Source organism: Stylophora pistillata, chromosome 9 (genome assembly GCF_964205215.1).
Source record: "Stylophora pistillata chromosome 9, jaStyPist1.2, whole genome shotgun sequence".
Taxonomy (NCBI): Eukaryota; Metazoa; Cnidaria; class Anthozoa; order Scleractinia; family Pocilloporidae; genus Stylophora; species Stylophora pistillata.
The window spans coordinates 26,205,201-26,222,654 of NC_142527.1; the positions used below are offsets into that span (position 1 = coordinate 26,205,201).

The 17,454-nt window shown below is 39.5% G+C and overlaps 2 protein-coding genes across 3 annotated transcripts in view; one reads left to right on the forward strand and one right to left on the reverse strand.

The window, feature by feature from the left end:
• Positions 1–12,224, forward strand: part of LOC111327884 (cytoplasmic FMR1-interacting protein 2-like) — a 31,816-nt gene extending 19,592 nt beyond the window's left edge. Inside the window, exons 14-27 of the mRNA XM_022932192.2 lie at positions 1,527–1,623; positions 1,739–1,815; positions 3,282–3,399; positions 4,465–4,584; positions 4,697–4,896; positions 5,363–5,450; positions 6,164–6,307; positions 6,831–6,921; positions 7,440–7,570; positions 8,225–8,297; positions 8,991–9,085; positions 9,269–9,507; positions 10,757–10,904; positions 11,427–12,224. Of these exons, the coding sequence (XP_022787927.2) occupies positions 1,527–1,623; positions 1,739–1,815; positions 3,282–3,399; positions 4,465–4,584; positions 4,697–4,896; positions 5,363–5,450; positions 6,164–6,307; positions 6,831–6,921; positions 7,440–7,570; positions 8,225–8,297; positions 8,991–9,085; positions 9,269–9,507; positions 10,757–10,904; positions 11,427–11,585 (1,780 nt within the window). The 3' untranslated portion in view covers positions 11,586–12,224. The remainder of the gene's footprint in view (positions 1–1,526; positions 1,624–1,738; positions 1,816–3,281; positions 3,400–4,464; positions 4,585–4,696; positions 4,897–5,362; positions 5,451–6,163; positions 6,308–6,830; positions 6,922–7,439; positions 7,571–8,224; positions 8,298–8,990; positions 9,086–9,268; positions 9,508–10,756; positions 10,905–11,426) is intronic.
• A 764-nt stretch (positions 12,225–12,988) lies between these two features.
• Positions 12,989–17,416, reverse strand: LOC111327885 (large ribosomal subunit protein uL22m). Of its 2 annotated transcripts, none has more exons than XM_022932193.2 (7): positions 17,376–17,416; positions 17,258–17,294; positions 16,808–16,952; positions 15,492–15,557; positions 14,565–14,642; positions 14,272–14,341; positions 12,989–13,351 (listed from the first exon to the last, which is right to left on the reverse strand). In XM_022932193.2, exons 1-7 carry the CDS (start codon positions 17,389–17,391, stop codon positions 13,131–13,133), a joined length of 633 nt encoding a protein of 210 aa, XP_022787928.2. In that variant the 5' UTR covers positions 17,392–17,416; the 3' UTR covers positions 12,989–13,130. The 2 variants fall into 2 exon arrangements, with proteins under 2 accessions (XP_022787928.2, XP_088590339.1); XM_088734213.1 differs by having other exon boundaries at positions 17,258–17,297; positions 17,376–17,396.
• Between the last annotated feature and the right edge of the window lie 38 nt (positions 17,417–17,454).

Genomic DNA, 17,454 nt, shown 5'->3' on the forward strand with positions numbered 1-17,454 from the left:
CAGTGTGGCAAGAGACCTCATGTCACTCATACGACTGTCATAGAAGTTGCGCAGAGCTAAAGCTGTGTGCTGTGGCTTAACCATTGTAACGAGAGCAACACAATGAGCATTTTTGATAGCAGTTTTGTCACCATAATTATCCTGCAGTGTTTCAACCAGCAAATCGTAGTTATCTTCAGTGGCCATGATACCTTCCACTCTCACTTTCACATGCTCTGACAACTGGCCCGTCAGAAAGTTGAACTTCGTGACTTTTGAGATATCCTTCACGTCGTGCACTTCGGACTTGAAAACATCCCAGAAGCTGAGCCATTTCCTTCGATCCCCATCAAAGACTGGCAATGACATTTCCGGCAACTTGAGTGCAGAATGTTTCAGCTGTTTGGAGCCTCCCGAGTCGGCATATGGGATGGATTTAGAGCTCTGCAGCTGCTGGTCGCGAAGGAGGAGTTTCTCGATTTCTCTCAACAAGGCTGAATGCGTATTAGAAATATTGTCCGCATCGACGAAATCTTGATCTTCTGTGTCCTCCTCTCCTAGTATTACGTGAAGGTTTTGAATCTCCTTGTCCAGTTGCCTCATTTCGGGTCTTGCATCCACGAGCTTTTGTTGACCAGCTTTCAACTGTTCAGTGACATTTTCCGCAATTTCGGCTTCGTTAGCTTTGTCGAAGATTAACGCGAGTTTCTTGCCTTCATTAGTAAACATCCGACGCACGTTACCTCTCCTTTTGACGGCGATTTTCAGAGAATCCTTAAGTTGGTCAGCTTTCTCCGCCATTATGAACTGTGAATTCAACTTACTTACTTCAGAAGTTATGAAGATTCGGCTCCACCACGTGCTATGAGTTCGCTGTCACTTGTTTTCATTGAAGAAACGATCGGACCCTGGTCATGACACCATTTTTGTGTAAACCACAAGACTGAATTAATCGACTTTAATCAACGAATACTTAGTCAGAAACTTCTAACAGTGACAGAATAAAACGGGGCGGCCACGCGTGGCAAAACAACACAACGAGTACACAGCGAGTACAAGTTTCGACATGGCGGTTCTCTCATGCACTCAAGGACATGTTTTTTAACTGTCTCTCCGCATGTGCCGAACGCACACCGCAGGTTAATAACATTGCGGTCTAGACTACTAGTCACCAGATTCCACATGTTTGTCTTTTTTGACTAAGAATGCAGAAACAAAATGGTTAAGAATATTTTAAAGGATAACCACTTTTGCGCTTTAAAATCCTTGGGAAACCTGAAAAACAACTCGGCAATCTAACAAAACAAAATCAACTTCCAGAGGAAAAGGGGAAATTGGGTAGGGACGTTTTTACCGCTCACATTGTAAAACAATTGAATTTAACCTAGATTTCAGCGAAACTTCCTCAAATGTCAGTATAATCCGTTGTCAGAGCATGTCAAAATGTGGAAGCAGTTTTTAGGAACTGGCTAATAAGGACTCGAAGGATTTGTAAAATTAACCCAAAGGAGGGTGTTAAAAACTGATCTATTTGCTGTTCCGTGTAGGTATGTGTTGTACCCGCTGGACCTTTATAACGACAGTGCTCATTACGCCATGACTGTCTTCAAGAAACAGTATCTGTATGATGAAATTGAGGCAGAGGTGAGCGTCGCAATGTGATTTAATATGATCCTTAGAGTCGAATGATTTTTGTGTTTTCGTTTTAGCAAGGAGGTTTTTTTATCGCATTTGTTTTAAATTCTTCCTCTTCTGACAGGTGAACCTGTGTTTTGACCAGTTTGTGTACAAGCTTAGTGATCAGATATTTTCCTACTACAAGGCGCAGGCGTGCAGGTAACTCTTTTCAGGATACAAATCGTACCCACCGTCTATGCACTGTCAAGCAGACAAAAAAGGATATTTTTCATTCGGGGATAGATCCTGAACGATAAGATTAAACTCCCGCGTGACACGATTTTTTCTCTGGGGATGGGGACGGGGGACGGAGGAAAGGAGACGTGAGAACAAGTTTGAAGTATTTTCTTTCTCTTCCATTCCCCCCCCCCCTTCCAAGCAGGTGTTTGTTACGTGGGTAACATATAAACCCCAAATTACACATACTTAATCCTTATTACTGAACTTCATTAATTCCTTTATACTAATCATAGCATTGGCTTGTTTGTTTTTATTTTTGTGTGTTATTTACCCTTATTATTACATCGCTCGCAGCGCCCGTGGGCAAGATGAAGCGAATCTTATGTTCTGATTGGCTACCCAAGCGGGCAAGATGGGCCTATCTTGCTCGCTCGGGATTGCCCGCATTGATCCCACATGAAAAAAATGGAAGTGGAACTACGTCGGTAATTCTAAGACAATTTCGGCGATGGAAACGCAAAAAGCGGAAGAAGATGGTCAAAACAAAGAAAACAGAAACGACCCTCGTGAGTTTGTTGTGCTATAAACACAGTTGGCTTTCTTTCCCGGCTTTCGAAAAAAGTAAACAAGCCATTCTTAATAAAGCGAAATCTTTTCTGCAATTTAACAAATCCTTTATTAACCAAGTGTGTTTGATCAAGATGACTGGATATTAGCCTCGTCCTTTTTTCGCATTTTTATGGACCTCGACTTCGTCTCGGTCCATAAAAATGCAAAAAAAGAACTCGGCCAATATCCAGCCATCTTGACCTCACCCTTGGTTAACAAGGCATACAGAGTGACTAGCATCCTATTTTTCCTTACCGCATCACCCCTGAATCAAATTTTTTGGTCACGAGAATGAAGGAAATGATCACCAACTTAAGAAGCTGTTGATTGCTAGATGGATAGATGGATGGATTGATTGATTGATTGATTGATTGAGTATTTATTTATTGATTGAGTATTTATTTATTGATTGATTGATTGAGTATTTATTGATTGATTGATTAATTGATTTTCTTTCAATTCGAGATGTACAATTAGCTGGCGACTCGTACTAAATACGTTCGAATATCTAAAATTCTACGTCTCCAGTTAAGTAAAAGTATTCAGATACTGTATATAAATATAACGAGAATATAAATTACTTAATATAATATCCTTAAAAAAGAATACATAATGTGGTAACATGGTTTCTAGTAACTAGTAAATTATTATTACTCGTGATAAATTTACTAAAAATAAATGCTTAACATGAAGAACTGGTAATGTAAAAAATGTTAAAAAAAATTCTTCTTTTCAGCACCTTAGGGGATGTGCAGAGAACGTTTTAGAGAAATCGAACATGTTTACTGACATTAGGGTGTAAAGGGTTAATTCTTGGTCTGTTGGCTTTTCTTTAGTATGTTACTGGACAAGAAGTTCAAATCGGAGCTTGTCCGTTTGAATGCCGAGGCTGCAGCGAAACTCGGAACACGATCCAACCGATACGAGACTCTTCTTAGACAGAGGCATGTGCAGGTAATTATGGCGTTTCCTTGCATGGGAAAAAACTCTAACAGTACGGGAAAATAATGGCGCTAAGTGAAGCTAAGTAATGGTAGTACGACCGAGTGGAGTCCGATTCGGTCTGTTGTCATACGGGTGATGATGAATCGAACGAGAAAAGACTAATAGCCAAGTTATGAAGGAAAGGGAAAATTTGCATTACAAGACTGACAAAGGATTGTGATTGGTTGATTTAAACTACAACTTTGAATGTGATTGGCTTATGGAACTGTCCGATAACAAACTGTCCGATAACAACTGGGTAAGTGAATTTGTGTAAAATAGGATTTTTTTTTTTTTTCAGTTTTTTTTTTAGTTTTTAGTCTTTAGTTTTAGTTTTAATTAATTCGCCACAGGAATGGCAGGAGAAAGGAACAGAACTTTCGTTCCAATTGACACCTAACCCCTTTTTTATCCACCTATCCCACCCCGGGGAGGACATCCATCACACAGTAATCTCGTGTGTGGGAAATTAACATCTCCTACCCCAACCCTGCTGGAGACGGGACCTCCATTTATCGTCCCTATCCGAGAAGACTAGAAAGTCTAACCATTTGCAGATATTATTACAAAGGCAGCACTTTCTTCTCAGTTAATTAAAGATCCTAAGTGTTGGTCCTGCCGGATTTGAACTCACGACCTCCCGCACAACAGTCCGGCGCTCTACCAATTGAGCTAACCGGGAGGTTAGCTCAATTGGTAGAGTTGAAATCAATCACAATCAAGGAAATTGAAATTTTTATGATGTGATACCTTTATTGATACGCGGCTAAAAATATCAGGCTTACTTAGATCCTCTCTACAACTTATCATGAGGGTAGGGTGGGAAGGGGGGCAAGCCCTGTCTTATTATGGGATAATATTAACCTCTTCCTCCTCCACGAACAGGGCCATTAATGTGCTGTCACTTTCCTGGTGCTGTTCACTCCTTTTTTTTTATTTTTGGAAGGCTGGGGGAAGCGGAGGGGTTGAATGTGAAGGCGACGGTGAAGGCGATATTGTTGGCCATTTCATGTGACAGCCTCGTTTTTTTCTCAGCTTCTAGGTCGGTCAATCGACTTGAACAAGCTCATAACGCAGCGTCTTAACAACGCCATGATTAAGTCCTTGGATTGTGCGATAGCGCGGTTCGAGAGTGGAGATATCTGTGGTGTTGTGGTATGTTTTTTAGCCCTCTTTCTTTTCTTGATATTGATTACATTGACGTCTGTAGTTAATGAAAGGTCAACTCTTTTTTTTTGACGTACAAATAACGACTCGTGTTTTCTAGGACTTGGAGAACCTTATTGAAGTGAACCGAATGGCACATCAGTTGTTGTCCAAGTGCGTGAAGCTGATTCCGTTTAAGAACATGTTGGGTGAAGCCAACCATTCGGTGTCTGCGCCTTATGGAAGGATCACCCTTCATGTGTTCTGGGAACTCAACTTCGATTTTCTTCCAAACTACTGCTATAACTCGTCCACGAACAGGTGAGGAAAGCTATTGTGAGCGCTCTAATAAAAAAGAAAACCCTGTACTGTCATAAACGCCCTCCTCTTTCAGCCTTTCAAGCTATTCATTTATAGTATTGATTGTTTGTTAGAGCAATTTTCGAGTGAGTGTCGAAAGTGACTCGGAATAGCATTGGTTTTTCTTTACTTCGCTCTATGATTGGTTCAGAAAACGCGCGCTACACTATCAACCAATCAGATGTAAAACTAGCACCAATCACGACTTGCACTGGTCGGCCGCGATTTCCCGCGCTTTCGCTTGTTCTGCTTTTTCCGGTTATTTTCCTTTGTTGTGATTAGCCGTTGTGCTTACTTTATAGTTTTGGTCTTACGACACTCAATCGAAAGTTTCTCAAGGAACAGGTTTTATAAATGCTCTATTCCATTTCCTCAGAAGTCGCCGAGAGTTTCTTGAATTAATCGCTATCCTTAATTTTGTTTACAGATTTGTTCCAACCTCGCTTTCCTTAGTGGAAAAGGTTTCCAGAGAACAAGCTCCAAAACAGGCACATCATTACTTCTTTGGCACAAAGGTAATTTCAAAACTGTCTTGATAAACAAAATGAGATTATACGGCTGGGAAGTGCTGCTCCGTAGCATTCATTGGGGGTTCCTCTTCATTGTTAACCCTTTAACTCCAATGAATGACCAGACAGAATATCTCCTTCCGAGTACCAATACAATATCAAGAAAAATATCAATTAGGAGATTTATATGTGCACGATCCTCGCAGTAAAGAGCACTATTTGAGCAATACTGAAAACCAGACCTGAAAAAATTCAGGCCTGTACGGGATTCGAACCACTGACCTCTGCGATACTAGTGCAGCGCTCCACCAATTGAGCTAACAAGCCAACTGGGAGCAGGCCATCAAATTAATTCGACATAAACCCATAAGATGATAAATCAAACAACGAATATATGAAATCCATATATCTGAACTGCGGTTATAAAGACGTGTATGTGCACGATCCTCGCAGTAAAGCACTAGTTAAGCAATAGTGAAAATCAGACCTGAAAAAATTCAGGCCTGTACGGGATTCGAACCACTGACCATTCAGTCATGAATGGTCAGTGGTCACGAATAGTCACGAATGGTCACGAATAGCAGTTACTTAGGAGAATTACTAAAGAGATCTCGGGAGTGACAGAGTTACTTATCCCGTCATGACTGAATTGTCAGTACTGCTCGACATTAATTTCAATTTGTGTTTCTGTATTTGTTTATTTATCGTTTTCCTTGCAGCTTCAAAACTCAGTGTTCAATGCCATTGGGTCGCTGTACAGCAACTTTGTCGGAGACATTCATTTCGCTTGCATGTCACGCTTGCTTGGTTATCAAGGGATTGCTGTAGTGATCGAGGAACTTCTTAAGATTATCAAGAGTGTGGTAAGCTATTTAAATGCTATCTTAAATACATTTCATGGAAAATGAGCGTCAAAAGTTTTGGAACAGACTCGATTAACCTGATTTTGATAGATTGATAGATATGGTAACTTTATCCTTTTAGATCTAGTAATATCATGCTTCTTCTGCCGACGAGGTCTGTTTCCCTCGCCTTTAACTCAACCTTCCCCCCCCCCCCCCCCGCCCTTACGCTCTGTTATATGTTCCTCCTGGTGGCTAAAAATGAAAAATCGGCATACGACATTGACTCTTATGGCTGCCAGAGCCTGGACACGATTTCTGTCATGTAAAGCGACTGCGAATATTTCCCCTCTTCCTGGTATGCTTGTCAATTAAAGGTTTCTCCCACCCCTCCCTCCTCCCCCCCTCCCCCCATGGGCCTTTACGCGAAGCCTCTGTCGAGTGTCATGGCCCAAGAACGCAATTCATTGACATGGCTTGAACCCGGGGCTTTATACGTTACACAACACGATAGTCCCGTAATATTTCTTTTTTTGATCTGTAGCTCCAAGGTCAGCTTCAGCTGTACATAGCACAGCTCATCGAAGGCATGCCAAAGAAATGTGGTCTTCCTCGCTTTGAGTACGGATCAACAGGTAATAAGCTTGCTCACAAGGACGGAGGGGAATCTTGCAACAGTCTTGCGTTATTTATAATGCGCGCATGCAGGACTTAACCCTTGGTGTTAAGTTGTAATGAAAGTTTTTTCTGCCAAATTTTCTTCACGAAAGTAATGTGGAATTTCATTTATTTGACTTAAGTTTGCTCTGGTATAAGCTTGTCTATCGCTTGCGTCTTTTGTGCGTAGGAGGCCAGTTATATCAATTAACCATGAGTCGACATTTACTGCAAGCGATGTTTCCCTTTGTTCCGATCTTCTGATCTGTCTTTTTGATACTTTGGTTTTGTGGTTAAGACACCGATCTAAAATACCTATATTACAAACTACTGCATGTGATTTAAAAAGAGCAGCGTGGTAGTTTTGAGATGTGCCATCAGTAGCGTAGTAGCCGGTTTCACGGCAGCTTAACGTAAAGTAAAAAGCATTACGTTTTGTACAACTTTTTGCTGTTTATCGTGAGATTTGATTTTGCCTTCCTTTTTCATCCAACAGGTGTCCTGGAATACTATCATGCTAGCCTTGAACCGATCATGCAGTACCCGTACTTGAGGACAGATGTGTTCCAAGGATTCAGAGAGATCGGCAATGCCATCCTGTTCTGTTTACAACTAGAGGGCTTCCTTGTAAGTAAAGCTTACTTTAGTTTCTAAATAACCGTTGCGGCCCTAGTGGGTTGATGGCGAGCTATTGCGTTTTTACCCGTCAAGGAGTGAGATCTTTTAAGAAAAGACATATGGAATTGTATTATGTGATACACCTTAAATCTGCGAGTGAGTGCCTCCCCTCTAATAAGCAAATGAGTACCTTGCCTATTGCTCAAAATTTGAAATTATTGCCTCCCCTCGAATTATCTCCCTACTCTTCCCCCCTGCTCTTCCCCCTTCTCTTCCCCCTACTTTTTCCCCCGCTACTCTTTCCCCCTACTCTTCCCCCTGACTCCCCTCGGGTTTCGTGGTAATCATTTGTGTGGACGAGTAAGGAGACAAATCAAGATTTTTTTCAGGGGGGTGGGATGGAGGAAGGTTTTTTTTTCATTTCCAAGAATGACACTGCTTGAATTTCTTATGCCATACCTGTACCAGTTGGTGAACTCGTTACGAGTTCCATCTTTGTCGCTGGTAAAACCTTCGGTTCAGCTTTGGATATTCATGTGTAAATAGCTAATGTTGTTGTTTACTCGCAAATGCTTCGCTATCGCTTACGATCATAACTGCCCACAATTTGGGAAAACTGCTGCAATTGTTCCTTAGTGATTAAATGCTTTTTTTCTTTTTCAGTCTCAAGAAGAGATTATTGATCTGTTGCATGCAGCTCCATTCCAAGGAATTATCCCCAGGCCTTATTTGAAAGGTAACTTGATTAGTAACTAGAATAATTATTTAAGCTTCTTGTGAAGCCAGGCAGACCGAGCTGAGTGGTTAGGGCACTGAGGCGGACTTGTATTCAAGTCAGTTCTCTTATCACTCTCCGGAAGCTGTGTTTTTTTGTTGTTGTTTTTTTTGTTGTTGTTGTTTTTGTTTTCGGTCCAACTCTCTGGCTGAGAATAAAGTCTTTCAACAAAGCACCTGTTTTAAATCCAGTCTTCGCACGCCTCGCCCTCTCCCCTTTATACAAACTCGCAATGATTCCCCCTTTAACACGCAGAAGTGATTAACGTGTAATTTCTCCCTGTAATATCCATACATTATTCAGCAAACAGGTAGTGAGAATACTCAAACCTACCAAGTAGAGGTTGTTATCTTGATGTAACACTAAATTCTCGTAACTATTGCACAAGGAAAGGTGTAGGAAGAAGAGGAGAGAATGAACTTGGGTACTCATCGTTTTCCTCTCTCGTGTGCCTGGGGCTTTTAGCCTTTTTCGTGCCCAGAGAAGTATTGTAGTGGCTTATTTTTTATCTTTCTTTTGCCAAATATTTCACGATAACGGGATGGTACGAATTTAAGGACAAAAAAAGAGAAACTTTTAAGCAGTACAGCATCACTAAATGTAAGCTGTTTTCAATGTCTGACATTTTTTTCCTTTTCTTCATGTCCATGACAGATGGTGAAAAACTCCAGGCCAAAATGGAAAAGCTCGAGAAACAGTACAACTCGTTGCAAATTTTGTCAACCATTACCAAGCTTGGAACCAAAGAGGTATTGAGATTTACAAAAAAAAAAAATGTTATTTTCCCCTCGATTTTCCAGGTCTACTGTCTAAGGTCGTGACCAAGGTTGTGACCAAGCTCATCACGCAACGCTTTTGCATCATTTTGCGACTTGTCACGAACTGTTCCTTCATATTTGCGACGTCGATAAGGAATGACTTTTTCTTTGCAGCAAATAGCCAACGCTAAAGAAGGCGACGTGTTGACGAAAGAAAGACTTTGCTGCGGACTGTCCATATTTGAGGTGGTATTGAAAAAGATCAAAAAGTTCCTGGTTCACGAAATATGGCAAGAGATGCCGCCTTCCAATGGAGTGATGAACATTGACGAGTGCAGAGAGTTTCACCGTCTGTGGAGCGCCATTCAGTTCAACTACTGCCAGCCACTGCGGCAAAATGAACTCACTGTAGAGTAAGTGTTGCTTTATATTTAGGAAACTTTTCATTTGACTGTCGAAAGGATAGCAAATAAATTCCTTGATGCCTTGCGTTTGTTTAACAGCGAGGGGTATACACTACATTGCTAAAACGTTGACCCCAAACAAGCGTAAGCAATGAACAATGGGACTCAACTGCTTTATGGGTATACGCGTACACGATTACCACAATAGTTGCACGTGGTAAATGAGCCATCCATGCTTTCTCGGGTAGAAAGAAAAGAATTATCATAAACAAGGGATTTCATGAATAATGAAAAAGTGAAGCACGATTGTGTTACTGTGCTTACATGCCCATAAGTCCGTTGGGTCTCTTACTTCATGGGTCAATCGAGTCTATTTTTTACAGATGATTTCAAAATGTGCAGGGTATAAAAAAATCTTGTGATCTATTAGAGAGATTAAGAACCGCGTTTAGGTGAAACAGCAAACGTCAGCTTGCCGTTTCACGTTTCACGTAAAATAGCGCGAACCTTGCTGCTTACGCTTCGCGTGAGCTCACTTCATGGTGGATTTGAATGTACACTTGTATGAATTACAAAGAATTGTTTTGTGCCCTTTTTCCGCGAATTAACTTCTACACTGTAAGAGAAAAAAGTGAGAGAATCTTACGTACACGGCAAACGCGAAACAGGTGACTTTCCCGCAGAAACGGCAAAGCGCAGCCGGCAAACGTGAAAAAAAATGGCAGAAAAAACAAGGTCACATGGTCACTCGTGTCGTTCACGTTTCACGTAAACGCGGTGTTAAATCTCTCTATTATTACGGAACAGACGCACGTTCAACGTGGAGTCTATTTATTTTACATGAAAAAAAAAAGCAATATGCTGCTAATGGTGACTTCATTATGCATCTGTTCTCCAATAAATCATAAGCAGTAACCAATCAAAAGGCTTTTATAATTCAGCTTATCAGGTCAAGTCTGGTATTTCTTTGGTTTTGCTTTAGTCAAATTTTTGATTGTCTCAATCAGTGAAATGCGAAGCTGGACCCAGTCTCGAGTTGGTTACTTGCTTTCTTCTAAAGCTCGACTTTGACTTTTGATAAATCTCAGCGCCACTGACAAACCATGACAATTTAATCAAACTCTACCAGTAATTTAAAGTTGCTGATAAGATCAGTCCATCTGTTCGTAAGGTCACATTACCACTCGTACGACACTTTGATATGAAATAACCTGTCGTGCAAGGCTTAATTCATGTTGCCCTTTTCGCTGAACTGCAGGCAGTGCTTTGGCGAAGGACTCAACTGGGCCGGATGTACCCTTATTGCTCTGTTAGGACAAGAGAATCGTTTTGAAGCGTTGGATTTCTGTTATCATATCGTCAAAGTCTACGAGGTGGATTCGCGGGACGAAGTGATCGGTGGCGTGGTATGTACACATGTACCCACTTCCCCTCCCCCCCATTCCTCTCTCTGCATAGATTCATTGGGTGCGAGATTGCTTCCGTTCCTTTTTAAAGGATGTGGTCGGGAGGGAAATACTTCAAAGAGGGTTCAAGGGACGAATTCGATCTCCTTTCGGATTCAATGTGTTTTTTCTTTCCCCTTCCAAGACTGGTCACTTTTCAATAGAACTGAAGCGTAAACGTTTTTGAGACGCGGATGGAAGCACAGTTTGGTTAAAAATGTTAAATGTCCTTCCAGTCGATCCGTTGGCGTCAATGCGCGCCAGAATGAGTTCCATTCTTCTTACTGTTGATATCCGAGTATCAGGAGCGTGTCTGCTTCAGTTCTATATTGTCTTGAAACCCTAACAAACCTGGGCAGGGTAGGAGGATTAACGATGGCCGTCATCAACACCTTACAGTTTTGTCGTGTTTTTGTTTTCGTGTTTGGGTGCTTGTTCTTAAAGACGTGGCTAATTAGAATATTACCATGCATTTGTTTTCAGGATCTCAAGCGGCTCGTTAGCCGAGCGCGTCACTTCAAAGCACTAAACGATCAGATATTCGCCGTGCTCAACAAGCACCTCAAGTCTTCAGACGGTCCAGTTGAACATGTCCGCTGCTTTCAGCCGCCCATTCATCAGGCCTTTGTCTCACCAATCTGATTTAATCTGAACTTACCACCTGGTCCATGTTGAAATGTTTCGCGAAGTACAATGTTGAATTAACACAGAGGTAGCGTTTACTCATTCAGAAAGGGACATTTTCTCAATTTTTTTTTTTTTTTAATTGAAAGGAAGAAAAAAAACCCAAGAATTTTAATTTCCTCACTGCCCGAACTCGCGGCAACTCATGTTCCTCTCGTCCGTTCATACAGAAGGCAGTTGTGGTCTCCACAAGTGCCTCTAGCAGATCCCGAACGTCAGTATACTGGGGAAATCCGAGCCTATGGGGAGGTTATTTTTCAAAGTTGTTTAGTTAGAGACTTACCTGGATACAATATGATCGGGCGACTTAAAGTTGGTATTATATCATGCATGCTTGTCGTCTTTTGTAGTACGCACAAATTTGAAACGCTTTTCTAGAAGTGTCCTTGTTAGCAATTCTTGGTGTAGCACTACTGAAGTAGACAAGATTTGAGAATTGTGCCATTTTGAGAAAATATGCTGTTTAGGTTGTTATTGAAGGGCGTTGTGGACTGCCTATAAAAAATATCAAAAGTTTAAAGTAATACAGTTGGAATGTAAATAAAATTGCATATTATTTTATATGTACTCTTTGTAATAAAATGGAGAGATAATCAATCTTGTTTATTTCGTCATCAGCCTTTGCGTTAGCTCTTGCTACGCTCTTTGTCCTGGTCAGTTCGTTTGTGTTTGTTTTGTAATTTTCACGTTGCTCCGTCCTTATAAGAAACAATTAAACAGGACGGAAGTTACTCAAATTGCATATTATAGAATATTAAAGGGACAGCATTTGATAAAATTGTATAAAAATTCAACAAACACTACAGATATACTGATTGTTCATAACATAATAAATGCCATCAATTCAGTGTCGTCGGTGACAAAGATGGAAAGAAGGAGAAAAACTGTTGAACCTTAAGATCTTACGAGTAAATTTCCCCTTCAATTTGCATTGTATTTCCTTGTAAACTAGTTCAGAGGCAAGTTTGATGTCATAGTATGATAAACACTTGGTTCAATTCCAAGATGAACACTGCTATTTGTCCTCACTGATTTTTCATCCTTTGTACCTTAGTCAATAAATCTACTGATAGTCAATCTACGGTTAACTTAGCTGAGAGTCTGTTGTTTGGTAATGACCGAAATTTGGCTATTGTTTCAGTCAAGATGTTAGCTGGATAATGCATTACTGCAGCGTTGAGACCTGGACCAACTATCTATTGGTCAGTCAGCCATTTACAATACATCAGCTAACTGTGGATTTAACATTGACCAACTGTTGATTATCAGTTAACTATCTTTTGATTATCCATTTATATACCAATAAATACAAACATATAGATCACTCAATCAACAGGGGCTACCATCGTTGGCATGGTATGTTCAGAGAATGCCAGAAAGGGTTTTATTTACCATGTTTGGTACACATTTTATCAAGATTAATTACCAAGTAAGCAGTGTGTCATAGTTTTGAAGATAAATTACATTTTCCACCAGAATTATGATTGGAACCAAGCCTTTCAATCACCACCATGATAGAGAGTTGCGAATGTGTCGTGGGTGCCTTTGCACTAGCTCTAACTCACTCATGTGTCTCCTCCTTCTTTTCTTGTTTCTTGGCCTAGCTATTCCTTCTTTCAGGACAACAAAATAGTGACAGTATTTTATATGCATGACGCCATAGCGACCCCTTGCATGATAGCGCATTCTCTTGATGTAAGGTCCTTTGCTAGCATAAGACTGGGCTGCAAGAGAAGACAAAGTAGATGAGAGGACTGAGAGCAAGAAAAAGTGCAGCAACATGAAACTCTCAAGAAGAACCCACTCCAAAGGATATGTGGCCACTTGCCTGGCCCTCTTAAAGGGTTATTGGTAAAATGGGAGACTAGGTACTGTTAATAAAACAATTGTGTTTAGAAATTTCAAAACCTAAGACAATGTCAAGAAATCTATCCAATATATAAGTACTGTGCCCTGGAACAGGCTTGCCAATGAAGAGAGAATGAGCAGCTCATTGAACGATTTTAAAAGTTTAATTAAGAAATTTCCCTCTGATTTCACACTTTTTAATCTATTAGTACTTAATTTAGGTATTATTCTTCAATTTCTTGTTTTGATCATGTATTTGTAGTTTTAATTATGAGTGTAATTTCCATTTACCTTTTACTTCTTAGACTTGACCACCTCAGCTATGCTGTAATTTTATTGTGTTTAGATAAATGCCTTCAATATTTATTATTATTATTATTATTATTATTATTATTATTATTATTATTATTATTACTTTGCCACCATCTTTCAACACACTGAAAGCCGATACTGAACACCATTAGTCACCAGGGCTGTTATTAAGAACCATAACCTCTAACACTTGTTGTTGCTAAGCTCACTCAGTTTTGTGCATGAAGATGTCACAGAACACTTGTGCCAGTATTAAACTTTAATTTTGGTTCTGTGGTCAAAATACCTACAATTCTATATTGCAACCCTTAAATCTCCAGCCACTGAAAATTTTCTTCCCAAATCTTCTTGATAAGTTCAGCCACAGACTATTGATTACTTCAGTTGTAGCTGGTGGAGCTTTAGGATCTTTTCTGTAAGGGCATCATAACTTGAAACATTGTTGCCCACTGTAATTCTACACTTGTCTGGTAAAATTACTTACCAACCCACAGGTGCATCTTGTCCTCTATATCATGCTCCTTTTGGGCTTTGTCTTGTGCTTCTAGGATTACCTAGAGAAAAAAGTATTCTGTGAGGTGGCAATTTTTACCATAAAGTTCTGCTAGGAATAAAAGAATTTGTTTTGATTTAGACATGTATCTTAGAGAGTGGACTGACGACTAGCTGCTATTTAAATCACCAACTGAACGATAAACCAAGAAAACATCCTAAATTGAAGATATAGTAATCTGTTCAGTCAATACAAATCCTTGCTATTATCTTCCTAATACCTACTTGTTTAATAATTTCTGCTGGTCTTTTGGGTGAAAATGTCATCTGTTTAATAGCTTCTTCAATCTGCAGTCCTCTAATCTGTGAAAAAGAAAAGATAAAACATCATTTTTACAAGACATACACATTTAGTAAAACTGGTGTCATTTGTAAAATGAAAGCCAGTGAGAGAGCAGAACAGAAACCATAAATTTCAACATATTCAAATTCAGCCAATCAAAAGATGCTTACAAAACAAACCCCCGCCTTGATTGTTGACTGTGGATGTGACTTGGACATCCATTGAGAGTCAAGCTCAAACCCTTGGTTTTTCAGTATTAATTTTACTAGCCTGCATGCAAACTCTCTTGACAACAAACTAGTGAAAAAAGCTCACCCCTTAGGCTGTACTTTCATAGCTATGTGGGTTGCAGGGGTAAAAATTGGAGAAATTCCATGAATTGCATGCTACTTGCATTAATAAAGTTAAGGTGATTCCTCAGTATTGCCATCCTGTACTGATGTAGTACAAGAAGTCAATCCAGTACATCCTGTACTGCTTCCAGCTTCCGCAGAATGTATTGTGAACAGATTAAGTGACGTGCATGATTAGTGCCAGTGTTAGGAATAACAGTGTAACCTTGGCTCATCATATCCCTTCAACAAGCACAGTGACCTATCTTTTTTTATTCTATTTTGCAAAAAAGATGTTGGTAAGGAACATTTAAGGAAAGTTTTAAAAGAATTCTTCAATAACTTTTTTTTCTAAGGAATCACCTTACTGGTAGGATATTGACTAATGTAAATAAAGGTCAACAACAGTGTCACTTGTAACTTTATAATTATAGCAAAATAGGTACAGGGCATAAATTGATATGCATTCAGCAAGCCTTTCAAATGTTCTTTTAGTTTTCTTCTTTTATTACATCAAATTGAAAGAATACTAATCACCTGTTTTGCTACTGCATTAAACTTCGTTGGGCTTCCCTTGATCTCTCTCCTGAGATGGTAAATGGTCTATGAAGAAAAATAACACTGATTTTAAATTGAAAGACTTTGATGTAAAAGCCTTTTATAGTTTGATATAGAGACAAGGGTTCTGGCATTATGCGCTGGTGCGGTCCTGCATAATCGGCCATTATCCGCATAATTTGTCAAATAAATCATTGAATATATATGTTATCTATCTTGGTGTCTGTCTTGAGTATTGTATTTATCCTTTTTATACAGTCATACAAAATACCAAAGTATCGTTTTAATTTAACAAAACAACCACATGGATATGAAGCCATTTTGTTTTTACAAAAACAACAAGGCGTTAATAAAAATGTCGGATGAGGGCCTGGAACTGATATGAAGCTTGGCCCAGGTTCCAGTGTTTGGCAGTTTCCAAGATGGTGGACGTTTGCAAGAATTGCTTTCTGTTTTGGCCATATTATTGCTTTTATTGGAAGGAGTCATTTATCAATAATGCGTAATATTCCATTTTTTTATAAAAGAAACAATAACTGAGTTTTCTAAGTTAAATTAGTTATATTTTAGGTTTTAAGCGATGACGTCATTGCGCATAATTTCATGCATAATCTTCCCTAAAAATCCCACATAATTTTGATTTTTTCCTGCCTAATACCAGAGTCCATGTAGAGAGAGCATTGAACCCTTGACCCTTAGGAATGACTAACATCTCATTCCTCCTTACACTATCACCCCAGAGTAACACAATAAGGTCATGAGAATAAAAGAAATGATGACCAATTAAAGAAGTTCTTGACTGTTACACAATTCCTTCTTGTCTTCGGCACTCCAAGAAAAGTAAAGATAACAGTAACTACCTACACACAAAGGTATTCTAATGGCTGTTCAAATCACCTGCAAACACTGGACACTGATAATGAATTTATTACAGGTATTTCAACATAGCATATGAGTAATTAAATATTGCAAAACTAAGTTCCCTAAATCATGCTCCACTATCTATAAGTATACTAATAATATACAATTATTATGTGCATCTGATTAACAGAAAACAAGTGCATTTTTCATATAACACGAGTGCAAAGTTGTAACACAAGTGCAAAGTTCTAACACAATAGCAAATCACAAAAAGTGCACAAGCCCTGTCAAAATTTGGTGTCTTGAATTTCTGTGACCTTTTTTCATGCAAATTATTGACAAGTAACAACATGATTTCGAGTGCAATTTCGTGTGAATAAGCACTTGTAAATTTTTCAAGGACTACACAATTAATTATAATTTTTTTGTCTAACCTCTCGTGGTGGTTCTGGAATTCCCTTTTCTTCTTCAATTTCAGCTGGTGTTTTCCCCCATATTGCTCTGGTAACTGAAAACGTAGCAGGTTGCAATGCACTGGTGTGGAGCTTTGAGCACAACAGTGGCCGTAAAGACAGGTTCCTTAAATACAAAGAAAAAATGATGAGTTAGATGTTGGAAGTTTTCATAACAACAATGGCCAGAGTAAGGAAGCAGACCTACATAAATATATTTATGCACAAAGTGATACACCAGCACATCACCTATGCTCTTGATTTTCTAACCCATCTAATTTTTCACAATTTGGACTTAACTAGAGCTGGATGAGGAGGTTTAAAGTCTGAGTGCAATCAGGTGCAATATACTAGATAGTAAAAACTCAGAGACAATTTTTTTAGTTTAATTTTGTGACATTCTTGGGCTTTAGCCACCAGTAAGACACCCACCTGAGCTGAAACTGCACAACTCTGAGGAGCCCCTCGACTATTGAAAAAATGAAAACACGTTAGGAATTGGCTAAAGTCAACTCATAATTCGAAAAGATACCATATCAACCACATGTACCTCTTGAGGCGGCCATCTTGAAACAACTCTCTGTTCCAGGGTCCCAGGATCTTTGGTAGCACCACCATTAGTGCCAGTC